This window comes from Neomonachus schauinslandi, chromosome 10 (assembly GCF_002201575.2).
Source record: "Neomonachus schauinslandi chromosome 10, ASM220157v2, whole genome shotgun sequence".
In the NCBI taxonomy this organism is placed as follows: domain Eukaryota; kingdom Metazoa; phylum Chordata; class Mammalia; order Carnivora; family Phocidae; genus Neomonachus; species Neomonachus schauinslandi.
Window position 1 is genome coordinate 71643389 of NC_058412.1, and position 25649 is coordinate 71669037.

Here is a 25649-nt window from a genome sequence, read left to right on the forward strand (position 1 = left end):
GCACCTCAAATGCTGCTCAGCCCCCCAAGGCCCCTGGCAATGAGCACCTGGGGGCACCCAGCTGTGCCACTGTTGAGACAGAAGAACTTGACAACTGTGAGTTGAGCCTTTAGACAGGGAGCCACCTCCCCATGCAGCCCCCAGAAGTCGCAACATTACTAGGGGCCAGCTGTGAGGGGCACATCTCATCATGCACCTGCCGGGCAGCTGCTGTTTGCAGAGTAGCAGCTGCAGGAAGGCGTCGGTGCTGATAATGAATGCCCTCCGTAGATGGTGCTCAGCTCCCACACACGATGGCCAGTCAAAACCAGCATGCACACACCAAGAGCGGGAACGGGGGGCCAGACTGGGTGGTTTGGATTATTGCTGTGCCTCTGGCCAGTTGCAAAATCCTAGACTTTTTAAAAAAAGATTTATTTATTTATTTGAGAGAAAAAGAGAGAGAGCACAAGCAGGGGGAGGGGCAGAGGCAGAGGGAGAAGCAGACGCTCCGCTGAGCTGGGAGTCTGATGCGGGGCTTGATCCCAGGCCCTGGAGATCAAGACCTGAGCCGACGGGTCATGATCCTGGAGTCCCGGGATCGAGTCCCACATCGGGCTCCCTGCTCAGCGGGGGGTCTGCTTCCCCCTCCGCCCCCTTCCCTTTTCCCTCTCCCCTCTCGTGCTCTCTGTCTCTCATTCTCTCTCTCTCAAATAAATAAAATCTTAAAAAAAAAAAAAAAAGACCTGAGCCGAAGGCAGATGCTTAACCAACTGAGCCACCCAGGTGCCCCCAAATCCTAGACTTTCATGAAGATTCAGAGAAGGAAAGTTTGGGAGCAAAGTGGGGTGGGAGGCAGCCAGCCCCAGATGGTCAGTGTGATCATCGGCCCCTCTCACTTGACACTTGAGAAACTGAGGCCCAGAGAGAGGAAGGGACTTACTTAAGGTCACATAGTGGGTAGGCAGCAGATAAAGCACAATTGTCCTGGCCCTGGCTTGACTCTCTCCACAGTCACCTGGGTTGTCGTTCCCACACCTTATGAGGAATAGACCCAAAGGCCTGGGTCTATGGAGAGAGAGACCATTCTACAGCCTTGACGCTCCTTGAAATTCAGCCCAAATTAGCCTGCCACCTGTCAGCACTTCTCTGGGGGAGGCCACCCAGGAGGAAAGTATGAATAGACAGACTGAGGGACATTGTCCAGAAGTGCCTCTCCCAGCAGCTGAAGAGAGAGGCTGTTCTGGGACATGGCTCCTCAGGGGTCTTAGGGATGTGGCTCCTCAGCTGTGATCACTCCTGGGTGTCAGTTTGCACCATCGGAGTCACCAGCCCAAGAACAATTCCAGACCAGTGAGGACCATGCTCCTGGGGGCCCTGGGAACAGTAAAGGGCACAGCCTTGGCATCTCACCTCTCCTTGAGTCACATGGGACAATAAAAAGGGGATTTGTGTTCAGCTGCTGTGGAAAAAGAATCTGGCAATTCCTCAAAAAAGGTAGACAAAGAATTAATGTATGACCCAACAATTCCGCTCCCAGGCACATACCCAAAAGAATTGAAAACAGGTGTTCAAACACTTGAACAAGTACGTGAATGTTCCTAGTGGCACTACTCACAATAGTCAAAAGGTGGAAACAACCCAAGTGTCCGTCAACAAGTGAATAGATAAACAAAATGTGGTACATCCATACAACAGTATATTATTCAGCCTTACAAAGGAATGAAGCACTGACATATGCTAGGGTCAATCCCCAAAAGCATGATGCTAAGCAAGAGAAGCCAGTCACAAAAGGTCAGGCATTGTATGAGTCCATTTATATGGAATATCCAGAATAGGTAAATCCATAGAAATAGAAAGTTGATTAGTAGTTGCCCCCTTGGCAGGCTTGGCCACATGCTAGCTTCTGGACCCTCCACTCAGACACTGTCCCTAAAGTTAGTGATCCCCATTGAATGAGAGCTTCACTTTCTCCAAAGGACCTGTTAAAAGTCCCAGGTTTAAGTCTCATTTGCCTGAGCCAACCCCATGGCAGGTGGATGGAGTGCACCATTTGGATAGGCTGGATCTTGCCATCCCTATGGTGGGGATAGGGTAGGAGTGGGGGTGAGCGGCATAGGACCTGCCCCACCCAAGGCAGAAGACTGAGAAGGGGAGGGAGTCTGGATGGGCAAAAACAACAATATCTACTCCAGGACCACAAAGAGAGTGACTTCTTATGTCCTTCTCTTTCCTGCTCCCCCTCTCCTCCTGCTGAGACATTTTTGGAGGACATAGCACGAGGAGAATGGTTTCTATGTATGTGGACCTGACTACAGGTCTTGAGTACTTTGGCAGTCCTAACTTTTAGTCATCTATCCCAATATCACATTTGGATCAGACCATGTGTCCTGACTCTAGATTAGAAAACACGGTTGGCGGCCCTCACAGCCCCACTGACTACGTGGGCTTTCCCCTAATCACTTCTTTGACCACCAAACAGTCTTTCCTCTACCAGGAACTAGCTGACCCTCTGGAGTTTTATTTCAGTGATGAATAGTGGATTTGGGTCCAGGAACATAGAGCTAGTAAAAGAGAGAAAAGAACAGTGCCTTTTTCCCTGTCCTTTCCCTCCCTGAGGCTGCCGTTTTTCTCACACAGGATTCAAGTCCTCCTCTCCCGGACCTCCTTCTGCAACCTGTGACCCAACCCAAGATCTTCCTTGCTCCGTCTCTCTTGTGCACACAGTTAGAACCATGAGGGCCCCCATTATATACTCGGTGATGATTAACTAAGGAATATATCCAACTGAAGGCATTCATTCCAGGAGGCTTCCATCTTCCAGGGCAGGGAATGACCTGCCTCAGGGACTTCACCCCTGTTCCCACTCAAGTCCTGTGCCTGGATGAAGGAATACTGCAGGCACTGAGCTCCTCCAGAAGTAAGGAGGTGGGAGTAGGCCAGAAGCAGGGAGAATGTGCAAACTAGGCCCTTTGTCCCGGCCCAAGTCAGGCAAGCATCCAACTCATATTCAGAATCTGCTGAGTCTCCTCAAAGCTCTTTTTAAAGAACCAGTGCTGACCCCCATTCCAGCGAAGTAAGGAAGCCACTGCCTACTGACTTGAAAATTTAATTAACCACCTCTGTCTAGCTCCTTGTCTAAGAAACAGGACACTTCTCTCAAGAGTACAAGGGAGATGATTTGCAGTCTTTCTGAAATGTGGAAGGAATCCAGTGTGCTGGAGGAAAGGACAGGAGGTGAATGAAGAATATAGTTGTGGAGAGTGCCTGGTAGGATGGAGAGGCTGGGAGCTAGAAAACAAGGCTGACCTCCCTGCCCTCCCTGCCTTTGCTCTGCTCTGTGCCCACGTAGCTTCACCTGGTCAGTTCACAAACATACAGAAACAGTCCTTACAGACTGTTCTCAGGGGGAAAAAAGCAAACTGTACAACAGAAAGCCTTTTACAATCACAAATTCACCTCTTGTGGCATCCTATTAACGCAGATCTACCTTGGTGAGCTATGTCCTCCATCCTGAACATTTCAGTCAAAATTGCATGTTTGCACTGATTGCCTGCCCCACTAACCCCACAGCCCTGTGGACTCCATTTGTTGGATGGACTCTGGAACCAGGCTGCCTGGGTTCAAATTCCAGCTCTGCCATTTGCTAGTTGTATAACGTTGGGCAAATAAGCTAACCTCTGTGCCTCGATTTTATCATCTGTAAAATGGGGACAATAGTAATACCTACTTTATAGGGTTGTTGTGAGGACTAAAAGTATTAACCTATCTAAAGCATTTAGAATAATGCTTGCAACATAGTATGTGCCAAGAAAATGTTAATTTATAACAAATTACTACTGAAAAAGAGGTGGAAAATGGGTTTGAATAGGAACCAGCAGTCTCATTGAGAAGGCAAACCGAAACATTTACTGATATTTTAATGGGGAAGGAAAGAGTGATGAAAAAAGATAAGGGAGAGGGAAGAGGGGGAACCTAAAAAATTGAGGAAGACCTGCCAATGTGGACACAATGTCAATAAACGATATTCTCTCCATAGACAGACAGAGGTATAGATACAGATACGAAAGTTACATAAGCTCCATGATCATTAATCAACCCAGGTACTGGGGCAGTTGTTCTTGGCACATAGTAGGTGCTCAACAAATATATTTGAATTAAAATATTGGGGGGGGAGAAATAATTGAAAAAATTGTGAACAACCTATAATGTAAAATATCCCATCATTTTAGCAAAATTAAATATGTGTAGATAGATAGATAGACAGACAGACAGACAGATAGAGCCAGTCAACCAGGCAGAGGAATCATTAAAATAATTAATAACAGGGGCACCTGGCTGGCTCAGTTGATAGAGCATGTGACTCTGGAACTCAGGGTCATGAGTTCGAGCTCCATGTTGGGTGTAGAGCTTACTTTTAAAAAAAGAAAAAAAGGAAAAAATGATTAACAACAGTAATTCTCTCAGGATAATGGGATGGAATTTGGGGTGATTTTTGTTTTCTTCTTTTTTGCTTTATCAAATTTTTCTTTTTTTTAAGATTTTATTTATTTATTGTCAGAGAGAGAGAGAGCACAAGCAGGGGGAGCAGCAGGTAGAGGGAGAAGCAGGCTCCCCACTGAGAAGGGAGTCCTGTGTGGGACTCGATCCCAGGACCCTGGGATCATGACCTGAACTGAAGGCAGACGCTTAACCGCCTGAGCCACCCAGGCGTCCCTTAAATTTTCAATTATTCTATGTTAATTACGCAGTATTTATACATGTCTTTTTTTTTTTTTAACCAACAATCTTTTATTCCCAAACTCACTAGGGGTTAACTCTTTCCCTGGCTAACACATCAACAGCATCTCTAATAGGATCGAGGATAAAGGTGCAGACCTAACAAAAATTGTCTCCCCAACAAAGGATTACTATATATATACATATATATATATACATCTGCGTAAGTATTTTTAAAACAGCAAAATTCACCAGTGTTGCAGGAAAAAAAAAATCCCCATGTGATTTCAGTCCATAAAAAACAGGCTTTGGCAGTCTGCTGTGTTAAAAACTCCAACTCGGGTGCCAGAGTGGCTCAGTTGGTTAAGCGACTGCCTTCGGCTCAGGTCATGATCCTGGAGTCCCTGGATCGAGTCCCGCATCGGGCTCCCTGCTCGGCAGGGAGTCTGCTTCTCCCTCTGACCCTCCCCACCCTCCCCCCTCTCATGCTCTCTCTCTGTCTCTCTCTCTCTCAAATAAATAAATAAATAATCTTTTAAAAATAAATAAATAAATAAATAAATAAAATAAAAACTCCAACTCAGGATACACCTAGGAGAAAAGCATTTCCTCGCTTAAAAAAAATAAAATTTAAAAAATGTCCCTTTCTCTTTCTTCCAGTCCAACTTCTATTGTTCATTCCTAGGAACACCCACAGGATAACTGTAAAAACAAACTCCAGCTCACTTCCCTCTGCCTGTCTGTGAAGGCTCACACAGAGGATCAGTCCTCAGGAATTTTCATTCCTAAATTTCTGGGCACTTGCAAACTGTCCTCCTGTTTCCTTCAAGGAGGGGCCTGAGGGCTCGGGGAAGGATCTAGGGAGTAGTGTACTTGGCCAAGAACTGGAATGCCAGGTGGGGCAAAGCAGGGGGGGGCTTTCTAGATAAACACACCTGACACCTTACAACCTCAAGTCTAATCTGCCAAGTAAAAACAAGTAACAGCTGGCTGTACCAAAGAGGTGCTTCTGTCCCCTGTCCCCCTTTTACCATAAAGGTGACAGAAGAAGTCTTAAGTGTATTTGACCTCCACTCTCTCCCAGATACTGTGACCTCAAGTTTTAGGCCAGAGCCATGTTGCAAAGACGCCATTTGGTCCCACGGTAGAGCCTTCACTGCTTCTGTCTGGATCAAGCTGCCACTCCTGGCAAATACTTCGATAGCAGCTTCTAGAAACTGCCCAGAGACAGCCCTCCAGCTCAGGGTCACAGATCCTTCCAGTTGATGGGCTCCTTGCCAGACTTCTGCTGCAGCTCATTGGTTTTAGAGAAATGTCTACATTGGAAGAACCCTCTGTACCTCGACAGCCGGGAGGGCTGCGCAGCCTGGAGCACGTGGCGGCCTTTCCTATCGATGGCACTGCCTTTCTTCTGAGCGTAAGAGCCCCACAGCAAGAAGACAAGGCCACTGGAGTTCCGACCTAGCCAGGACACAACCGCATCAGTAAATTGCTCCCATCCTCTCTCCTTATGAGAATTAGCCTGATGTGCCAGACCGTGAGGACAGCGTTGAGTAAGAGAACACCTTGCTTGGCCCACCCGGATAAATGACCAGGATGAACGAAACCATCTAGGTCTGTAGACAGCTCTTTATAAATGTTTTCCAGACTGGGCGGCGGTGGAACGGGTCTTCGAACACTAAAGCAGAGCCCATGGGCTTGGTTGGGTCCATGAAACGGATCCTGACCCAGGATGACAACCTTCACATGTCTTAGGGCACACATTTGGATCCACGTGAAGACTCGGTGTGGGGGTGGATAAACAGTGTAATGTTTTCTTTCTTCCGCAACAAATCCCATTAGCTTGATGAAATACGGTTTCCCAAACGCTGCACTGAGCCTTGTCTGCCAGCTCTCACCGAAACCCACGGGCACGTTGCGTGCGGCAAGTCTGAGCAGGGCAGCCTTGTTCCTCCGGATGCAGACCAACTTGGCGGGACTCAGCCGCGAGGAGGGCAGTGTGCTGGGGTCCTCCTGCTCGGCCTGGGACGTCTTGGCAGGGCTGGCCGCTGCATCTGCATTTTGTTGAGCTGCCGCCGCCAGGCCGGTCCATTGGTGGGCCGGCTCAGGACTGTAGGCACGTCGTTTCCCGGCAAGGCTCAGGGAGAAGGAGTAGAGCATCTTCTGGCCGATCATCCCAGAGCCCAGGAGAGCAGAGGCGAGCCACCCGGGGAACCCATGGTACGCACCAGCCCTGGCGGTCCAAAATTGGCCTATTTATACAGTCTTTAAAAACTTATGTCAAAGTCCACTTGGGGACAAATCAATACACATATGGTCTTACCTACAGGACAAAAAATCTGGGTCAGATTTTAAAATAAAAGTTGAAATAGACATTTAAAAATTAAGAAGTGATTTGGCATTGGAAGAGAGGGCTCCCTCTGCCCCTCCTCGCTCGTGCTCTCTCTCTCTCTAAAATAAATTTAAAAAAAAAGAAGAAGAAGAAGAAGAAGAAGAAGACTGTACACTCTTTGCAAAGACAGATATGGAAACTGGAGCCCAGGGAGGTCTAAACACTAGAGCCTGTGGCTCTATACCTAATATGTTCCTCATTTGTCCCTTTTTTCCTCTGCAGATACAACTTGATCAACAGTCCCCTCAATATGGTGTGTCTATGGGGAAACCAAAAGTTTGCCATAAAATTGGCTTCATGAATCCACCTATATTCGATATCTGACACTCATCCTGGAAGAAAAACACTCCCCATTGGGTTTCACAGGCCGGTTATTGCATGCACTCAAGGGGTATTAAAAGGATGACAGGCCAGCCAATGGAGTCATGGATTGTAAAAGACAGAGGAACTTTCCTCTCTGCTTGCCACAGTTCCTTAAACACAATATGCTCTTTCCGGCTTCCACACTAGCACTCAGATCCACTCTCCTGACTGGGATGTCCCCTTTCTTCCAGTCCATCTGAATTCTACCCATCCTTCAGGACAAGCCGCCATTCTGCCTGCTACCCAAAGCTTCTTCTGACTCCTGTGGTCCTCACCACAGGCTCCTTTCTCTCATCTATGATGAGTACCAAACGGTCAGCTCCTACCTGTACCTGCTGTGTCATGGTCCTTACTGCTTCATATATGTGTATCTTGACTCCTGAGCCAGGCTTTAAGCTCTTGAAGGGACAGCAGAGCTCAGCACGTGCACACATATGCGCACACATGCACACACACACACACACACACTTACATCACATTGTTTTGTACTTGATAGGTTCTCAGTAAATGTCTATTCATTGATTATTTGGGAATATACCAGGAAGCAGCTGAACAATCACAGGCATTCTTTTTTTTTTTTTTTTTTTTTACAGAGAGATAGCGAGAGTAGGAACACAAGCAGGGGGAGTGGGAGAGGGAGAAGCAGTCTTCCCACCGAGCAGGAAGCCGGATGCAGGGCTCGATCCCAGGACCCTGGGACCATGACCTAAGCCAAAGGCAGATGCTTAAAGACTGAGCCACCCAGGCGCCCCAATCATAGGCATTCTTAACAAGTTCAATTAGGAATCTCATGTACCAACTATATATTATCTACAAGAGACTCACTTAAGATCCAAAGACACAAATAGACTGAAAGTAAATGGGTGATGGGGCACCTGAGTGGCTCAGTAGATTAAGCACCTGACCCTTGGTTTCAGCTCAGGTCCTGATCTCAGAGTACTGGGATTGAGTCCCACATCAGGCTCTGCTCTCAGTGGGGAGTCTGCTTGAGGATTTCTCTCCCTCTCCCTCTGCTCCTTCCCCCACTTGTGTACATTCTTTCTCTCAAAAATATTTTTTTAATTTTTTTAACAAATGAAAGTAAATGGGTGGAAAAAGACATTCTATGTAAATAGTAACAAAAAGAGAGTTGGAGTGGCTCTACTCCAGACAAAATAGACTTTATTTTTTTAAAAATATTTTTTATTTAAATTCAATTAATTAACATATAATGTATTATTGGTTCCAGAGGTACAGGCCTGTGACTCATCAGTCTTATATCATACCCAGTGCTCATTACATCACATGCCCTCCTTAATGTCCATTATCCAGTTACCCCATCCCTCCATCCCCCCCCTCACCTCCAGCAACCCTCAGTTTGTTTCCTATGATTAAGAGTCTCTTGGGGCACCTGGGTGGCTCAGGTGGTTAGGTCTCTGCCTTTGGCTCAGGTCATGATCCCAGGGTCCTGGGATCGAGCCCCGCTTCAGGCTCCCTGCTTAGCTGGGAGTCTGCTTCATCCTCTCCCTCTCCCTCTGCCAGCCACTCTGACTACTTGTGCTTTCTCTTTCTGTCAAATAAATAAATAAATAAATCTTAAAAAAAAAAAAAAGAGTCTCTTACGGTTCATCTCCAGCTCTGGTTTTTGTCTTGTTTTATTTTTCCCTCTTCCCCTATGATCCTCCGTTTTGTTTCTTTAATTCCACATACCAGGGAGATCATATGATAATTGTCTTGCTCTGATTGACTTATCTTGCTTAGCATAATACCCTCTAGTTCCATCCACATCATTGCAAATGGCAAGCTTTCATTTTTTGATGGCTGCATAATATTCTATTGTGTATGTATATACCACATCTTCTTTATCCATTCATCTATTGATAGACAGTTGGGCTCTTTCCATAGTTTGGCTATTGTGGACATTGCTGCTATAAACATTGGGGTGCAGATGCCCCTTCAGATCACTACACTTGTATCTTTGGGGTAAATACCCAATAGTGCAATTGCTGGGTTGTAGGGTAGCTCTATTTTCAACTTTTTGAGGAACCTCCATACTGTTTTCCAGAATGGCTGCACCAGCTTGCAGTCCCACCAACAGTGTAGGAGGGTTCCCCTTTCTCTGCATCCTTGGCAACATCTGTCATTTCCTGACTTGTTAATTTTAGCCATTTTGACTGGTGTGAGGTGTTATCTCATTGTGGTTTTGATTTGTATTTCCCCAATGCCGAGTGATGTGGAGCATTTTTTCATGTGTCTTTTGGCCATTTGGATGTCTTCTTCAGACAAAAAAGACTTTAATTTTTTTAAAGATTTTATGTATTTATTTATCAGAGCGAGAGAGTGCATGTGAGTGCACAAGCAGGGGGAGTGGCAGGCTGAGGGAGAAGCAGGCTCCCTGCTGAGCAAGGAGCCCCTTGTGGGACTTAATCCCAGGATCCTGGGATCATGACCTGAGCCAAAGGCAGATACTTAATGGACTGAGACACCCAGGCATCCCAAAATAGACTTCAAATTAAAAATTGTTACAATAGACCAAAAGAGGACATTATATATTGAAAAAAAGGTAAATCTATCAAGAAGCTATAATAATTATAAACACATATGCACCAAATAACAGAGCCCCAAAACATATGAAGCAAACACTGACAGATTTGAAGGGAGAAATGAGTTTAATGATAATAGTTGAAGACTTAAATACCCACTTATTTATTTATTTATTTGAGAGAGAGAGAGAGAGAACATGAGTGGGGGGTGCAGAGGGAGAAGGAGAAACAGAAGCCCTGCTGAGCAGAGAACCCTGAGATCATGAACTGAGCCGAAGTCAGACTCTTAACTGACTGAACCACCCAGGTGCCTCTAAATACCCACATTTAATAATTGATAGAAAATCTAGACAGAGGATCAGTAAGAAAATGAAGCCTTGTTCAGTCCAAAAGGAACCCCCTCCCCCAAATGCAAATTGGAAAGAAAAGGAACATGATCGACCCTGTTATTGTAAGCACCTCTGTACCATCTGCAGCATTGCTTATCTATCACTGCTCAGACGCATTGAGACGCACCTCATGTGCACTGCTCAGTGGCACATGAGGTGCCACCTTATCTATCACTGCTCAGACGCACTTGAGACGCACCTCATGTGCACTGCTCAGTGGCACATGAGGTGCCAACTTCTCTATCACTGCTCAGATGCACATGAGACGCACCTCATGTGCACTGCTCAGTGGCACATGAGGTGCCACCTTGGGTACCAAGGATACTCTCCTCTCAGGTCACAAGCCCAGGCTCAACCAACTCTGGGTTTCAGATCCCACACAGTGCTAGGGACATGTGGCATCAGTTACATCCTCTGCTACCAAAGCATTTAGACACTTGTCTTAGCCTAGCTTCAATCCGACTCCTCACCCTCAGAATAATTTCATTTCAAAGGGCCTTTCTCCCAGCTCCTGGGCTGTGGTTAGCCACTGCCCTCTGTACCCTTCCTCAACAAGCCTCTTTGACCTCAAACTCAGGGAAGACAAATCAGACATCTTTCCTTTCCATCCCAGAAGGTCCTGGGTGGAATCGGTTTGGTCCTCCTCAGCCACCAGCTCTGTAAAACATGGTGTGAGGAAATTTTTGCCAAATCACATAAAACATAAAAGGTCTTCCTTTTTCCTAATTCCAGGAGAATGAGGGGAGAAGCGTTTCTGCAATTATACAACTCAAGTGACCCTTCACATGATAGAGATGATCAGCTTCTCCAGACCCAGACTTTATTTATATCTTGTTACACAACTAATTGCAAATGAATAATAAATAATAGAGGAGTTCTGAGATCAGGAAGATCAAAGAGGTTTGGAGGCACCCAGGAAATTCTGAATTTGTTACTTGGAATACAGAATTTTTCATGAAAATTTTACCAACAGAGATTAATATTTAAGAGAAAGTACTTTCTGGAGCAAACTTATTTTATTCAAGTTAATTTCATAATCAGTTTTCTCTTTAGTGCAGCTAAACTTTCCACAATTTTTCCTATTTTAAAGAAATCATTTGGGCGCCTGGGTGGCTCAGTTGATTAAGCAACTGCCTTCGGCTCAGGTCATGATCCTGGAGTCCTGGGATCGAGTCCCACATCGGGCTCCCTGCTCAGCTGGGGGGTCTGCTTCTCCCTCTGACCCTCTTCCCTCTCATGCTGTCTCTCATTCTCTCTCAAATAAATAAATAAAATCTTAAAAAAAAAAAAGAAATCATTTTCCTTGGGATCAATTCTTTTCTATTTCTATTTTTTCTTTCTTTTTTTTTTTTAAAGATTTTATTTATTTATTTGAGACAGAGAGAATGAGAGACAGAGAGCATGAGAGGGAGGAGGGTCAGAGGGAGAAGCAGACTCCCCCGCCGAGCAGGGAGCCCGATGCGGGACTCGATCCCGGGACTCCAGGATCATGACCTGAGCCGAAGGCAGTCGCTTAACCAACTGAGCCACCCAGGCGCCCATCTATTTCTATTTTTTCAATAAAGCAATTGATCAAGTAGTTGTATTTGTATTTTTAATAGATTTATTGAGATGTAATTAATATACAATTCATTAATTTAAAATATATAATTTGGTGCTTTTTAGTATATTTGCAGAACTGTGTAATCATTGCCACAATTTTGGAATATTTTTATCACCTCCAAAGAAACTTCCATACCCGGGCGCCTGGATGGCTCAGTTGGTTGAGCGACTGCCTTCGGCTCAGGTCATGATCCTGGAGTCCCAGGATCGAGTCCCACATCGGGCTCCCTGCTCAGCAGGGAGTCTGCTTCTCCCTCTGACCCTCCCCCCTCTCATGCTCTCTGTCTCTCATTCTGTCTCTCAAATAAATAAATAAAATCTTAAAAAAAAAGAAACTTCCATACCCATTAGCGGTCACTCCCATTCCTCCTCAATTCCTCAGCCCAAAGCAACCACTAAATTACTTCTATCTTTGTGGATTTTCCTATTCTGGATATTTCTTACAGATGAAATCATACAATAGGTCATCTTTTGTGACTGGCTTCTTTCACTTAGTGTGATATTTCAAGATTCATTCATGTTGTAGCATGTGTCAGTACTCCATTCCTTTTTATTGTTGAATATGTCATTGTATGGATATATCCCATTGTATTTATCATTCATAAGTTGATGGATACTTATGGACTTGATGAGTTGTTTCCACTTTTTGGCTATTATTGATAAATGCTGCTATGAACATTCATGGACAAGCTTTTGTGTGGATATATCTTTCCATTAATCTTGGGTATATGGGTAGGGGTAGAATTGCCAATTGGGCGCATTTGACCTTCCCTAATTTTCCTGGTTAATGCTCTTACCATTGTGCTTTCTTTTATAAAAGACAGAGAGATACAGAAAAAGTGAAGACCTGTACCTGCTCAGGTGTCTTATCTGAAGTTCGCAAGGACAAAGTGGAATCAAATGATCTTAGGATTGAAATGATGGCATCAAAGTGATTGGGTCAAAATATCCTTCAAAGGAAAAGTCTTCTGGAAAAAAGTTTTAACCTGAGTTGAGCTGTATATTTGAAGAGCTGGAGAGAAGGAAAAAGAAGATGGCACTCCAGCAGGGGCCACAGCACAAGCAAAGGCCTGATGATTGGGCTGAGTATAGAGTACTTGGGGGATAAGCAGGACATAGCAGAAGGTGAAGCTGGAATGATTTGCTGGGAATCACATCAGCAAGGGCTTTGAATGGCAGCCCCGAGGGTTTAAAGACTAAATTTTTATAGTTTTGGGGGAGCCATGGAAGACTGTAATCTAGGGACATTAGTCACATGATCAGATCAAATGGCATGATCACAGCAATGACTGGCAGATGCAAGCAGGATGGAGCTAAAAAGGGAGACATCTGAGATAGCAAGCCTTCATCCCTAGGAGGCTCCTGCAGCAATTCGGGGCCAAGGTAAAGGCTTTGAGGATAACCAGCTGGAAATCAGTGACTTAAATATTGATTCAGTGGGCACAAGTGGCATTCATCATGGGGCTGGTCCCCCAAAGGACCCCGTGCCTATGTGCAGGGAACTCATCATTTTCCTATTATATAAATTGATTAGATCATTCAGAGTTGAGATTGATGCCAGGGGTTTGCTGCTAATCAACCTAGAATAACAAGCTGGAGGACAAGGCAGGTCCTCTGCCAACTGGGCAAGGAACTGGTCCAGAAGCACAGAACACTGCAGCAAAGCACTCTGTCCCTGCCCTGGGAATCTGGGCAAAGAAAGCCACTGAGAGGTCTGGCAATTCCCTTCAGCTGCATCTGGAGGCTTCCAGTGCCAACTCCTGGAATGACACTTCTCAGGGTTTCTGTCAGGGCTGACCAGTCAAATGGAATCCAGCTCCAAAGGTCCATGGCTGGGCTGTCCTCCCTGCCTGCAGAAACTCGTAGAGATGGGGGTATTGTAGGGAAGAGAGAAGAAGTTGGGGAAACAGCACTTTTGTAAAGTCCAAGAGAGGCAAAGACCTGGAAAGAGAATAATTGAAGTGCATTTTGCAAATAATAGCAATAGTGCGCAATGGCAATAATTTGTGTTTGTTTAAAGCTCCTAGTATGAATGAGATATTCTCCCCCTCATGCAAAGGTTCCCCCGCTCCTTTCTAAGAAGATCACTGCAAAACTTGACACATGCCACTCACAGCCAGAAATCCTAGTTCTGACTATGGTGGTGGAGTCTCTTCTCATCTGTCCCTCCCTAAAGCATAGGGGAGTGCAGTTGGCTCTATCTACAAACTGGAACAGCATTTCTAGGAAGATCCAAGTCTCCAATGTGCCTGGTTTAAGAAAACCAATGCCCCAAGTCAGATGCCTCTTAGCTTTCTAATAGCTCTCCTGCTCCCATACCACCCTACCCTACCCCACCCCAGTCTCCATGTGGTGGCATGGGCTCAGAGGTACCTAGTTTCTTTTTTTTTTTAATTTTTTATTGTTATGTTAATCACCACACATTACATCATTAGTTTTTAATGAGAGGTACCTAGTTTCTAAGCTAGGAAATGCTCAGTGAGTAGTGGAGGCTCTTTCAGAAACCACTTTGAGCGCCCGGACCCTTAAGGGGCCTGACGATGCTGCCACCACTTTGGGTTGACCTTAGCTTGAGTGTTTTCTGGTGTGGAGGCCAGACAGGCTGGGAAATGGGTGGGGAGATAGCTCTACATTTTGCCACAGTTCACCCACCTAGCGTGTCTAAACACAGTCACCATTATTGTTTTTGTTTTCTGTTATCTGCGTAGTCTCATCATCATCATGGGAAGGTGGCAGACAGAGAAGGGGCTGGCTGCCCGAAGAGAATGTTTTTCCGTCCCTCCGTACCGAGGGCGTTCCTCACTCGCCACAGAACTTTGTGACCCAGGCCAAGCCGGGATTGTGTTCCGCGGAGAAGCTCCCGCGGTAGCGCGGAGCACCAGCTGTTTCCCGGTCGCGGCGGGATGAGGGGGCGACGACTGCCCGCCCCCGCCGCTCTCAAAAGCACACCCTTTCCTCCGCGCCCCACGCCGGCCTCGGGGGAGCGAGTCTGCTAGGGATCTTCCCCTGCACCTCTTCTACCCACGCTGCAGCAGCCAGGTTCCTATCCAGGCCCCCCCACCCCGGGCTGGAGAAGTCAGGGAGCTGGGGTGGCGAAAGAAGACCCAGCAGTAGGGTGGGTCTGGACGCCTCCTCCTCCGGTGGCACCTCGATCCCCTACTCGCACTTGACTCCTCCCCTGTCTCTGTTCCGCAGCGTCCTCGCCCTGTCAGCACGCTGCTCAGCAACTGTACCTGCCACCGACCGGGGGGGGGGGGGGGAGATAGGAGAAGGAGAAAGGGAAACAGGGTTTGGGGAGCACCGCGCAGCAGGGTGACGGGCCTCGCCCCGCGCTGCAGGCCCCCGCAGCCCTAGCGCTGCCCGCCCCCGAGCTGCGGCACCGATGCGCTGTCCGCGGTGCTGACGCCGGCCGCCCGCTCGGTCGGGAGGGGAGGAGACGCCCTCATTCCCAGGTCGCCCGGAGCCGAGTGACCCCACCCCCATTCCTTCCCAGGCGGGATCATTTCCCCAAAGGAACCCTCAGAGACCTAGCACTGCGGAAGGATCCAAGAAGAAGAAGCAAGAGGGAACTTAAACTTCGGACTGCAGCCCGAGAACAGGGTGTTGGAAGATTCGCGTCGTGTGGCCCCCAACCCCGAAGACCGCAAGGCACCGTCAAGTTGAGCAAAGTTTGGCGGAAGCTTGGAGACAAGAAAGGGATTCCGAAGCCGAAGCTCAGGGAGGGGCCGGACAGGGTTCCCCAGCAGGGGGGCAGCCAGCACCGCAGTCCCGACACCTGCTTCAGTGCCCCGCATTTAGTGCCGCCAGAACGACCGGGAGGCGACGCAGCAGCCCAACTCCCCACCCCTTTCCTTCCATCCTTATCTCCCCCCCCAACACCCCGCCCCGGGCGCCGGTGACTCCGCCTCTCCGTGCCGGGCGGCTCTCCGCCTGGAGCTGGAAAGGGAGCGCTTCCCGGGACTCGGCTCTGTTCTGAGGCTCCGAAGCCGACGCCGCCAGCTCAGGCCCAGGGGTCGGAGCGAACTGCCCGCGCAGCCTGCGCCTGGGAGCCGCCGAGAGGGGAACGCCCCATGGGACGCCCCCAGGGGCTTTCTTCGTGCCCTGCTGCGGCGTCCCAGTCTTAGGCTCCCGGGTTCCCCAGCCCGCTCCGCCCGCCGCCCGCGGCCTGTCTGGAGAGGAGTATGAGGCCCGGGGCCCCGCGGACGCCGGCCACAGGGCGGCAGGGGCCTAGCTTCAGACCCCTGCGCCCGAGGGTGGCGGGTGAGGAGCTGCGGGAGCCGGCGAGGCGTCGGGGCGCGGAGAGGAGCGTCCCAGCCCGGGCGCCCGAAGGGCCGCGGGACCCGTGTGCGGCCTGAGCGCCGAGGAGGCGGAGGCGGGGGCGAGGCGCCCTGCCGTCCGGGCTCTGGGGGAGGCGGCAAGGGGCTCCGCGGCGGCCCCCGACCCCTGGCCACCATCCTCACGCTTCTGCTCCCGCGGGGGGGATGTCGCGGCCCGGGCCCCGAGAGCCGCCCCGGCCCCGGGGCTGAGCTCCGGACCATGTCCTCCCGCAGCCCCCGGCCCCCGCCCCGCCGCTGCCGCCGCCGCCTGCCGCGCCCCTCCTGCTGCTGCTGCTGCTGCCGCCGCTCGCACCTCAACGAGGACACGGGTCGCTTCGTGCTGCTGGCGGCGCTCATCGGCCTCTACCTGGTGGCGGGCGCCACAGTCTTCTCTGCGCTCGAGAGTCCGGGCGAGGCGGAGGCGCGGGCGCGCTGGGGCGCCACGCTGCGCAACTTCAGCGCAGCGCACGGCGTGGCCGAGCCGGAGCTGCGCGCCTTCCTCCGGCACTACGAGGCCGCGCTGGCAGCCGGCGTCCGAGCCGACGCGCTGCGCCCGCGCTGGGACTTCCCCGGCGCCTTCTACTTCGTGGGCACCGTGGTATCGACCATAGGTGAGCGGCGCGCCCCGCGCGCGTCTTTCCTCTCCGTGCCTTTCACCTGCCGCCCTTTCCACCGCTAAGAGCCTGGGTCCGCGTCCCTTGGCTCCCCCCTTACCTTCTAACACCCCACCGCCTACTTTCCTCTTGCCCTCACCTCTCTGCCCGTCCCCCTCCTCCTGTCCCTTCTCTTTCTTAACCGGCTGTCGGCGCGGGAAGCCTGAGAGGTCCATCTCTGGCGCTCACCCAGCGGTGACTCGCCAGGCAGTGCGGCCGAATGGGGAGAACCCTCACCCAGGCTCTGGGCTGACCGGCGGCCGCCCGCGCGCTCCAGCGCTTGCCAGCTCCATGACTTAACCTCTGTGCGCCTCAGTTTTCGCCTCTAAGAGGACTCGTGAGAACAAGCGTCCAGGGCCTGCTGTTTCCTTGCATTTCTCGCGCCCCCTGGGTCTGTTTGCTCATCCAGAGGATTTGGGAAGCCCCCTTTACCTCCACTCATAGCGTTTTTCTCTCTTTCTCCTTTCTTTCTTCTTTTGCTACGCGTTTTCCTTCAGTATCCTCTAGCCCTTTACCCTGGGGAGGGCGACCACTTTCCTTGCTCTCCTTCCCACCCGCTTCTCCTACGGTCCACACCGCACCTCCGCCAAAGAAAAGCCCGTTAGACTTGGAGGCCCGGACTTCAGCGCTGTTATTCTGCTTCCCACCCCCCTCTCACCCTTCTCCCTCTGCCCCCTTCCCGACTTCTCCAATTTCTTGACCTTTCCTGCTACCTTGCCATCTTTTCCAACCAATAGGGGCACCAAGGGGTAGCTGGGTGGGGTGGGGGAGGGGGTGGCTTCTCTATACTTATTATCCCTTTTCCTTATTTTTGGGATAAACAGCTCACGGTTTCACAATCATACACAACATGCTGTTTAAATACTCCTTTAATAAGCCCCCCACTTCTCCCACTTTTACCCCTCCTCTGAACCTCTCCTGTAGAAAACCTGGAGTCCCTTGCTGCTCCCCACTCTGCCCCTTCCTTGTCTTACTTCTTCTCCTGGCACCCACTTTCCCCATCCCCCCTTTCCCTGGACCCTGGATGTCATGTGAACAGATCTCCTCCCCAGCTACTAGAGAGTGCAGAATAAATACAGGATTTCCACTTTGGTGAGATTTTGTGTGTCCCATCTGCTCCTGCTTTGAGTCCCAGAGTGGGAGAAGGCATTCGGCTGGCCATATCACTAGTCACCCCTAGGCACTATCTCCTGGTGGTAGTTTTGGAGGAGGGGGCTGGATTCACAGGGCTGAGCAGTGAGGGATTGCATGGACACAACTTCCATGGGTAGGCTCTGGGCTAGTTTGCTATGCCAGCTCAGAGACGGGCACAGACTAACTGGCTAGTGTAAGCCATCGCAGATGGCTGCTGGGAGACAGAAAGCCTTCATCCATGTGCAGGATATGAGCAGCTAGAGATGTCTCTCTGAGTGTATATGTATAGTCTACGAAAGGGCTTCCTTTCCTTCAATGATTTTTCATGTGTCATGCTTGATCTGATTATTTTAAGTAGAAAAGGCAAATATGGCCCAAGCCCAAAGCACACACAAATTGGATAAAAATACCCTTTAAAAGCTATATCATGTTGTTATGGTGATTGAAGATATAAAATGACCCCCTCAAAAAAAAAAAAATCCCCTTTTAAGAGCTGCATCAAGTTGCTATAGCAACTAGAGTTTTTTTTAAGTGCTTTAAAAGTACTAAGGATGCTTAGTCCTAGAGGATGACATCATGCCTTCATCGCTTATTACTGATTTGTGCTCTTCCTCTTGTAAACATACCCTTTTGCTTTCTTCCACCTAGAGGCACACCTGTGCACATTTTGGGTGGTGACAGCATTTCTCTCCCACTTACACACTCTGGCTTTAGCTTCCTAATGGAACTCACAGGCTAAAGGGAAAGGTGTTAGCAGCATCCTCTTCCCCTATAGGCATTGAGTCCACCCGAATGGGGTCCCATGCCAATGACCTGTGGTCTTGGCGCCTCTCTGATGGAGCTCCCATCAATTTCTTCATTCACTGCCCAGCCACAGCTCCTAAAGCTTCTCTCAGTCTTTGCACAAAATCAAGTCTGTGTGTTGGCAAATTTTTCCAAGCCCCAGCCTTTAATCTACTGGCAGAATAGGCTGTTCTTTAGTCAAGCAGAAAGGAGCTATGTTCTCTTTCTTGATTTGTGTTTTCAGATGTAGGCAAGCAGTGTAGGAGGGCTACACTCAAGCATGTGGCTGTGTTACGAATGACCCAGCACACTGTTTCCAAAATCTGCCGCAGGGAGACATGTATCTCTCAGGGGAGCTGCACTCAGGGACCTGAACTAGGCTGTAGACAGCTTAGCATCGAAACAGACCTTTGCGGGGATGGCAGGACAGCCACGCGAGTAGCAGGACCGCTGTCAGTTATCCACCTGCTGTAGTGGTCTGGGCCAGTGGTTCAAATCAGTCACTCTGTCCATCCGATAAGTTCTGCTGAATCCCAAAGTAGCATGGTTGTCATTTCAGCCTTCTCTTGCAAAATGTACTTCAATGAGATTTAACTAAGACCTACATACGTCAGTTTCTCTTCTGCTTATATAGTTTCTTTCCCTTAAATGCCCTAAGTCTTCAGAGACAATTATTAGTATTGGTGCTTTTATGGATTTAGTGGCTCAGGGAGCCAAAGCTCAGTCCAAAATGGGCAGTCAGGATTCTCTGCCTGTCACCTCATCCAGTGAAGAGGGAAATTCACATGCACTCAGTTTTATCTGATCAGTGTAAGATCATGGTGTATATGGTCCATGCTGTAGTGTGGACATTCCTTTTTTGTGTTGTGTGGACCCTGCTAAATGATGCATCTAGATTTTAGTATTAAAAAAAAACCCTTCTTTTATTTATTCTATACATATGATGAATTGTGTATGTCAGGCCTGGTGCTACATTTTGAAAAGTTAAAGCTTATCCTACAAGACACAGGTTAAAGCATGTTCCAGCAACAGATGGATCACAGTGTTTAAGGGCAGCATATCCTGGCTATTTTCACTAAAGATGACTAGAACAAGGAGGAGACCTTTAGTCCAATCCCATGTGATGCAGAGTGTTAAGGGACTTGTCTCAGGTCACGGTTAATTATATGTTCAGCTGGGTCCAGAATCCATGTTATGCAGTGCTTGGTCTACCAATTTCATGCATATAATTAGTGGGCACATCCTTGTTTGAGACTGGAGTATTTAATAATGGGTGTGGGTGTGTGTGGGTCTGACAGCAGGGCAGGGCTGGGCAGGAGGACTGGTCTGTTGGTCAGGCCAACAACTGATTGAGTCCTGAGAAAACGTGAAGGATCAAACGTATCTTAAGAGGTCAGACAGACTAGAAGCATCTGGCGGGTCTAAGCTGAGAAGGCAAGAGCCAATACCAAGGTCAGAGACAGAGGTGCTAGCAAGTAGGAGACATTCTGATGTTTATCAGAATGGTACAAAGACAGAAACCACTTGCTTTCTGCCTTCTTTTGCCCCAGTGTGTGTGTACGTGTGTATGTGTACGTGTGTACGTGTACGTGCAGGGAAGGGGAAGAAGGGGCAGGAATGGGCCTTCAGCTACAGGGAGACACAGAAGAAAAGTTCAGGTGTGGCTATGTGTATTCAGGGTTAGATGGAACATCATGATAAGATGAATCTTTGTCTGGACATTTGGCTTGAACAGGGCCCCATCCCCAGAGCTAGGCAGCTTGCAACTGTAGAGACACACGTGTGTCCACATGGTACAGATCCAGGAAAAATTTGCCAGTGATTGTTCGGCAGTAGTTGAGGTTGTTTAGAAAGTCAACCTGAACAGCTCAAGTAAAATAAAAAACCACTTTGTGGTCTAAATCATTCATATTGATTGCTCACACTGAACTGAAATCCTGGGTAATTATTATTTCTTTCATCTATGCTACGTGACATATTCCTAAGGGGCTGAAATCAAGTTTGTTTTCATGTGAATGCATTCGTTTATTCGGTCCTCCATTTAACAAAATCCGAGATGAGCAGAACTCATCATAGGTGCCTGTGTGCCCTTTGGCACATCGTTATCTGCATCTCCTGTGCTTACAGGAACTCCTACAGATAAAGATGGTGGCTTGTGTTCTTTCAGCACTAAACAATATTCTCAGAGGCTCAAAGATAGCCAAGTATTAATCCATCCTTTCACATCCTAAAGGACGTCTTACCGGTTTACTTTCAAAAGATTAAAAGGAAACTCTCCACTGGGGTTTTAATTATGCAACTGCTGTCAGATTTACACATGGGGAAGAACATATTTAAAAGTCTTTCTCAAATGGCAGCTTGATATAAACAGAAATATTTTTGCTTCCTTTTATTAGGTTTTCTGGCAGCGTAGTTTAGCTATAGAGTTAAAACCACGCTGCTAGAGACGGGATGGTGTAGGTATGGGAGCTGTCACTTTGGCACTGCATAATTTCGCCTGCTACTTTCAGAATTAGGCACACTTAATTATTCAGCCGCGAGATTAGTAACAAGTCCTAACTGTTTTCCTCCTTTTTAACATGGATTTTTAAAACTGTTTGTGCTTCAAAGGAAACTAAGACCTTATAAGACCGAAATGTCACTACCACATTGACATTTGGTTTTCTGCTGACATGTATGTACTCCAGCCGGAGGTGGCTCTGATCCCGGGAGCCAACGAACATTCCCAGGAAGGAGAGGAGCACCTCTCCTCCCTTATTTCCCTCATCAACCAATTCTTATTGAAAGATGACAATTTTGAAGGCCATTTAGGGAAGAGCTTCAGGACTAGATTGGAGGCGCTAGATGGAGAGCAGGAGAGGTGTTCTCAGCCGCGCTCCATCCTCAGCACCCAGCCCTGGCCCCAGCACATGGGAGACAATCATTATTTCTTCAGTGAATGACACAGCGAGTCACTCATAATACAGCTGCCGTTCTCTGTCACACCTTTGCTAGGGGAAAGAAAGAGTACTGATGTGTGCGGAGCCGCTTCCCTTTCGCTAACATTTTACCATCAGTGTTGTTTCCATGTTTCCACATAGCCTTCACATGCTAAGTTTAGTGGGTGCATAATATTCCATCTGGTTGATGTTCTATAATTTACTACCCCTATTGCTGGGAAGCTGGGTAGTTCCCTGTTTAGGGCTATTTTGAGTAATGCCACAGTGATCATCTTTATGCAGATGGCCTTTTCTTTCTGTAATATCGCCTTGGGTTGAATTCCCAGGATGAAATTGCTGAGTCAGTGGATACTGCTGTCTTCCTGGCTTCGGTGGCCAGCCCCTTCAGAGTGAGGGACTGTCTGGTCTCCCCCAAGCTGAGCCAACACCTCTACATGGCCTAGCGGAGACTGGACAGTTATCCAGCTGATTATTCCATGGAAAACAGGCCACTTGGTTTCCACCGGGATTGCATTCAGTCCCAGGGGCTGAGCCACCCCTTGAACAAGGCTGTGGCTTCAACACTGTCAGCCTCCACTGACTTAATGAGAGCTGCTTCCTTTGGGAAGTTTTGGGTGAGTGAAGGAGGGCAGGAAAGGAACAGAAGGGAGTAGCTGTCGGGCCATCAAAGACTGAGAGAGAGGTCCAGTACCTGAACCCTCTTCCCTCCAGTCCTCTGCACTCCTGGGCCAAGCCAGCTGAGGGAGAGCATCCTTCCCCTTAGCCCTGACTGGGCCCCAGTCTGGAACGGCCCAGAACTGTGCCACATGGAGCAAAGATCTACCCCTAGGGGATTCCAGCTGGACAGTACTATAAAAGTCCTCCAGAACTTCTCCCAAGCATTTAGACCATTTTGCCAAAAAAAAAAAAAAAAAAGGAAAGCCAACAAACATCCCATTATAGAAATCGGAGAGTAGCAAAGCTGCTCTGATTGGAGGTAAGGGCTGGAGCCCTGCCCATCAGGCCTACCCTTGGATGCTATGCTCTCCCCAGAGGCTGCTCCGAGGAGCCCTAGAGCTCCTCCAAGACCCACCTGAAGAGGGCTAATTTAGCCTTGTTCCTCCTTTCACATAAGGTTCAGAGAGGGGGAGAGGCTGCCCAAGGTTACACAGCAAGTCAGAGGAGCATTAAGCTGTACATGGAGGAGAAAGGGGAACAGCATGTAGAGAGGAGACTAGGGCATCAGAGGAGCAGCAAGTAAGCCAGGGGCCTTGGAGGTGTCCTCTCCTGCTCCATTTGAAGGTGGGCTGTGTATGAAGGTGGATTCGGTGCCCCCAGGCCTGCTAGCTACAGTGGGACTCTCCTTGCTCTTGCGTAGCTGCCTCAGATTCAGAGGAGCTGGGAGACAGAGCAAAAGGCCACTGTGTTCCTGTGGTCACTCCCAGCCCGGGGTCTTCCCCAGTCTTCTGCCCAGATTCGCTGACTTCCCCAGGACCCAGGGCGGAGGACAGGGGCTGCCAGCCAGCAAACCAGGATGAGTGTGGGACTGCGGTGGGCACGCTGGGTCATCTCAACCTCTGACTTCACTCAGGGGCAGTGGCAGGATTTCTGTGCAGATAAGAGTGGGGAGGTGGAGGGTCTCCAGGCTGTGAGGACATAGGCCTTTCCATGGGACTGAGAAGAGCCTTTCACAGTGTGCATGGAGGTGCTGGGAGAGAGCAGAGAAAGAACCAAAGCTCCTTGGCCCTCAGCCCTGCCCAAGCTCTTGGCTACCACCCCTGCTGCCAGGAACTTCTATCCTGAACCTGCCATTCCCAGGCCAGCCTCCGGGCCTAGGTTTTCCTCACGAGAGTCTAGGCCTCCTCCCCTGGCCATCAACGGCGATGCTGGAGCATGCTCTGGACCCTGTCTGAGTGCTACCTCTTCCCTGGGCTTGGCAAGCCCCAGCTCAGGGCTCAGCTCCCAGCTGAGCAGCAGGTCAGTGAGGGCTGGTGTGCCTGAGCCCAAGAGGACCAAGCTCTGGGGGACTTGCTCCGTCTGCCTCCCCCAGACCCCAGAGGACTCACCCCCATGTGAGCATGGGATGGAGCTTCCAGAATTGCCTAATGTCAGGCTTTCCTGTGTCTCGATACAATGTCATGGAACTCACGGTAACAGGTACTACAGACCAGGAACATAGAGCAGCACAGAGCACTGCTTCTCAAACTAGAAAGTGCATGTGAATCACTGAGCTCTTGTCAAAATGCAGGTTTCTGCCCCGTAAGTCTGGGGGAACCCGAGACCCTGCATTCCTAATGAGCTCCCAGGGATCCCCCTATCATTGGTCCCCAGGCCGCACCAGTACTAGCCAGGGTGAGAGAAGCAGTGGCGGATCAGCGGACCCGCAGCTGAGACCCCCGCTCTGCCACTCATGAGCTGTGTGGTTTGGGCAGGACACATTACCACCCGGCACCTCAGTTTCTCCATTCCTAAAAGGAACGAGGACCCAGAGTCCCTGGGGTCCCTTCCAGCTCTGATGTCCTCATGTCCCGGAAGGCGATTTGCTCCCACGGTCCCAGTGCAGTGTAGTAGAGACCAAACACGCCAGCCGTGCCCGCCTGCTTGAGTCCCAGGCCTGGTTCTGCCACTTACAAGCCCGGTGCTCCTGGCGAGGGGATATACCTCTCCGCACCTGGGTCTCCTCTGGGAAGTGAGGATACTGAGGGTTCCTGCCCCACGAGGTGTTACTATAAGGACCGAACGAGCTAGGCTGTGTGCACCGCATGCCTGGCCAGCCCTCAGGAAGCATCAGCTGCCCAGAGCTGGGCTGGCCCCACTGGCGAGCCCCGAGTTGCCTCACTGTGCAGGAGGGAAACTGAGGCACTACTTATCCCCCCGCAGCTCAGCCACATACACCACCCTGTGCACAGCCCTCTGGGCCTCAGCTACCCCTGCAGGGTGGTATCTGCTGCCCTCTCATTGGCCACTGTCTCTGGGGTGTGTTGCTGTCCTGCACGGTTACATAACTGGCCCCAGAGGGTGCTTTTTAAAATGCATTTTCTTTGGTTCCTCAACTAGACTGTCTTAATAATTCTTCACGTCTGTGTGCTCTTTAATCTTTTTAAAGAACATATGTAGTGAATAACCGAATGAATGATTGAGTGGTGGGTTAGACCAGTGTCCCCTGGCACTTCTCTGTTCCCCACTCCCAGAACAGAGCCCAGGCAAGCCAACCCCCTGCCCACCCTCGTGGTCTCCCAGTGGGCTGGGGCCTCCTGGCAGTGCCCGGGCTTAGGGAGAGGGCGCAGAGCTGAGACGGGCAGAGCCCAGCGCCAGCTGAAGTCGGGCCCGGCCACACTTCCCTGAGGTGGGCCTGGTGCTGGGACTGCGGGTGGAGGCCTTTGGAGGACAGCACTGCAGCAAACAGCCCCGTTGTGGGCGGGAGCCAGGGTGGCGCTCCAGGTCTTCAGGCCCTGACAGCACCTACATTCTTTCCCCAGGGGGCTACCTCAGCTCCCCTGACCAGCAGAGAAAGCACCCCCAGTCAGAGACTCCTAGGGCAGGACAGGGGAGGCTGCAGGGCCTGCCAGCAACCCGTCCTCCCCCCCGCCCCCCACCCGGCTCCAGACTCTACCCTGCCAGCAGCCCGGGCCTTTGTTGTGGGGAGCAAGAGGGAAGAGAAGCCTCATTACTCTCACTGATGGTCTCCCCCTCATACACATGCCATGCTTGCTGGTTTACTGTGCTCTCACCCATGTTTACTCAGGACACCAAAGAGGACGCTATTATCCCATTTCACAGACAAAGAAATAGGCTCAGAGAGGTCAAGTGACTTGCCTGGGGTCACACAGCAAGTGAGTCATTGGCAGCATAGAGGATTCAGGACTCCTGACCACCCGG

At 49.6% G+C, this 25649-nt stretch overlaps 2 protein-coding genes across 2 annotated transcripts in view; one reads left to right on the forward strand and one right to left on the reverse strand.

Annotated features, from left to right (window-relative positions):
- Nucleotides 1-5944: 5944 nt before the first annotated feature.
- On the reverse strand, nt 5945-6873 carry LOC110590481 (uracil-DNA glycosylase-like). Its single transcript, XM_044918941.1, is given in 2 exon segments — nt 5945-6231; nt 6234-6873. Coding segments are annotated over 2 exon segments (927 nt in total).
- Nucleotides 6874-16502: 9629 nt separating this feature from the next.
- KCNK12 (potassium two pore domain channel subfamily K member 12) overlaps nt 16503-25649 on the forward strand; it is a 46859-nt gene continuing 37712 nt past the window's right edge. Inside the window, exon 1 of the mRNA XM_021701278.1 lies at nt 16503-16893. Coding sequence (XP_021556953.1) covers nt 16503-16893 — 391 coding nt within the window. The remainder of the gene's footprint in view (nt 16894-25649) is intronic.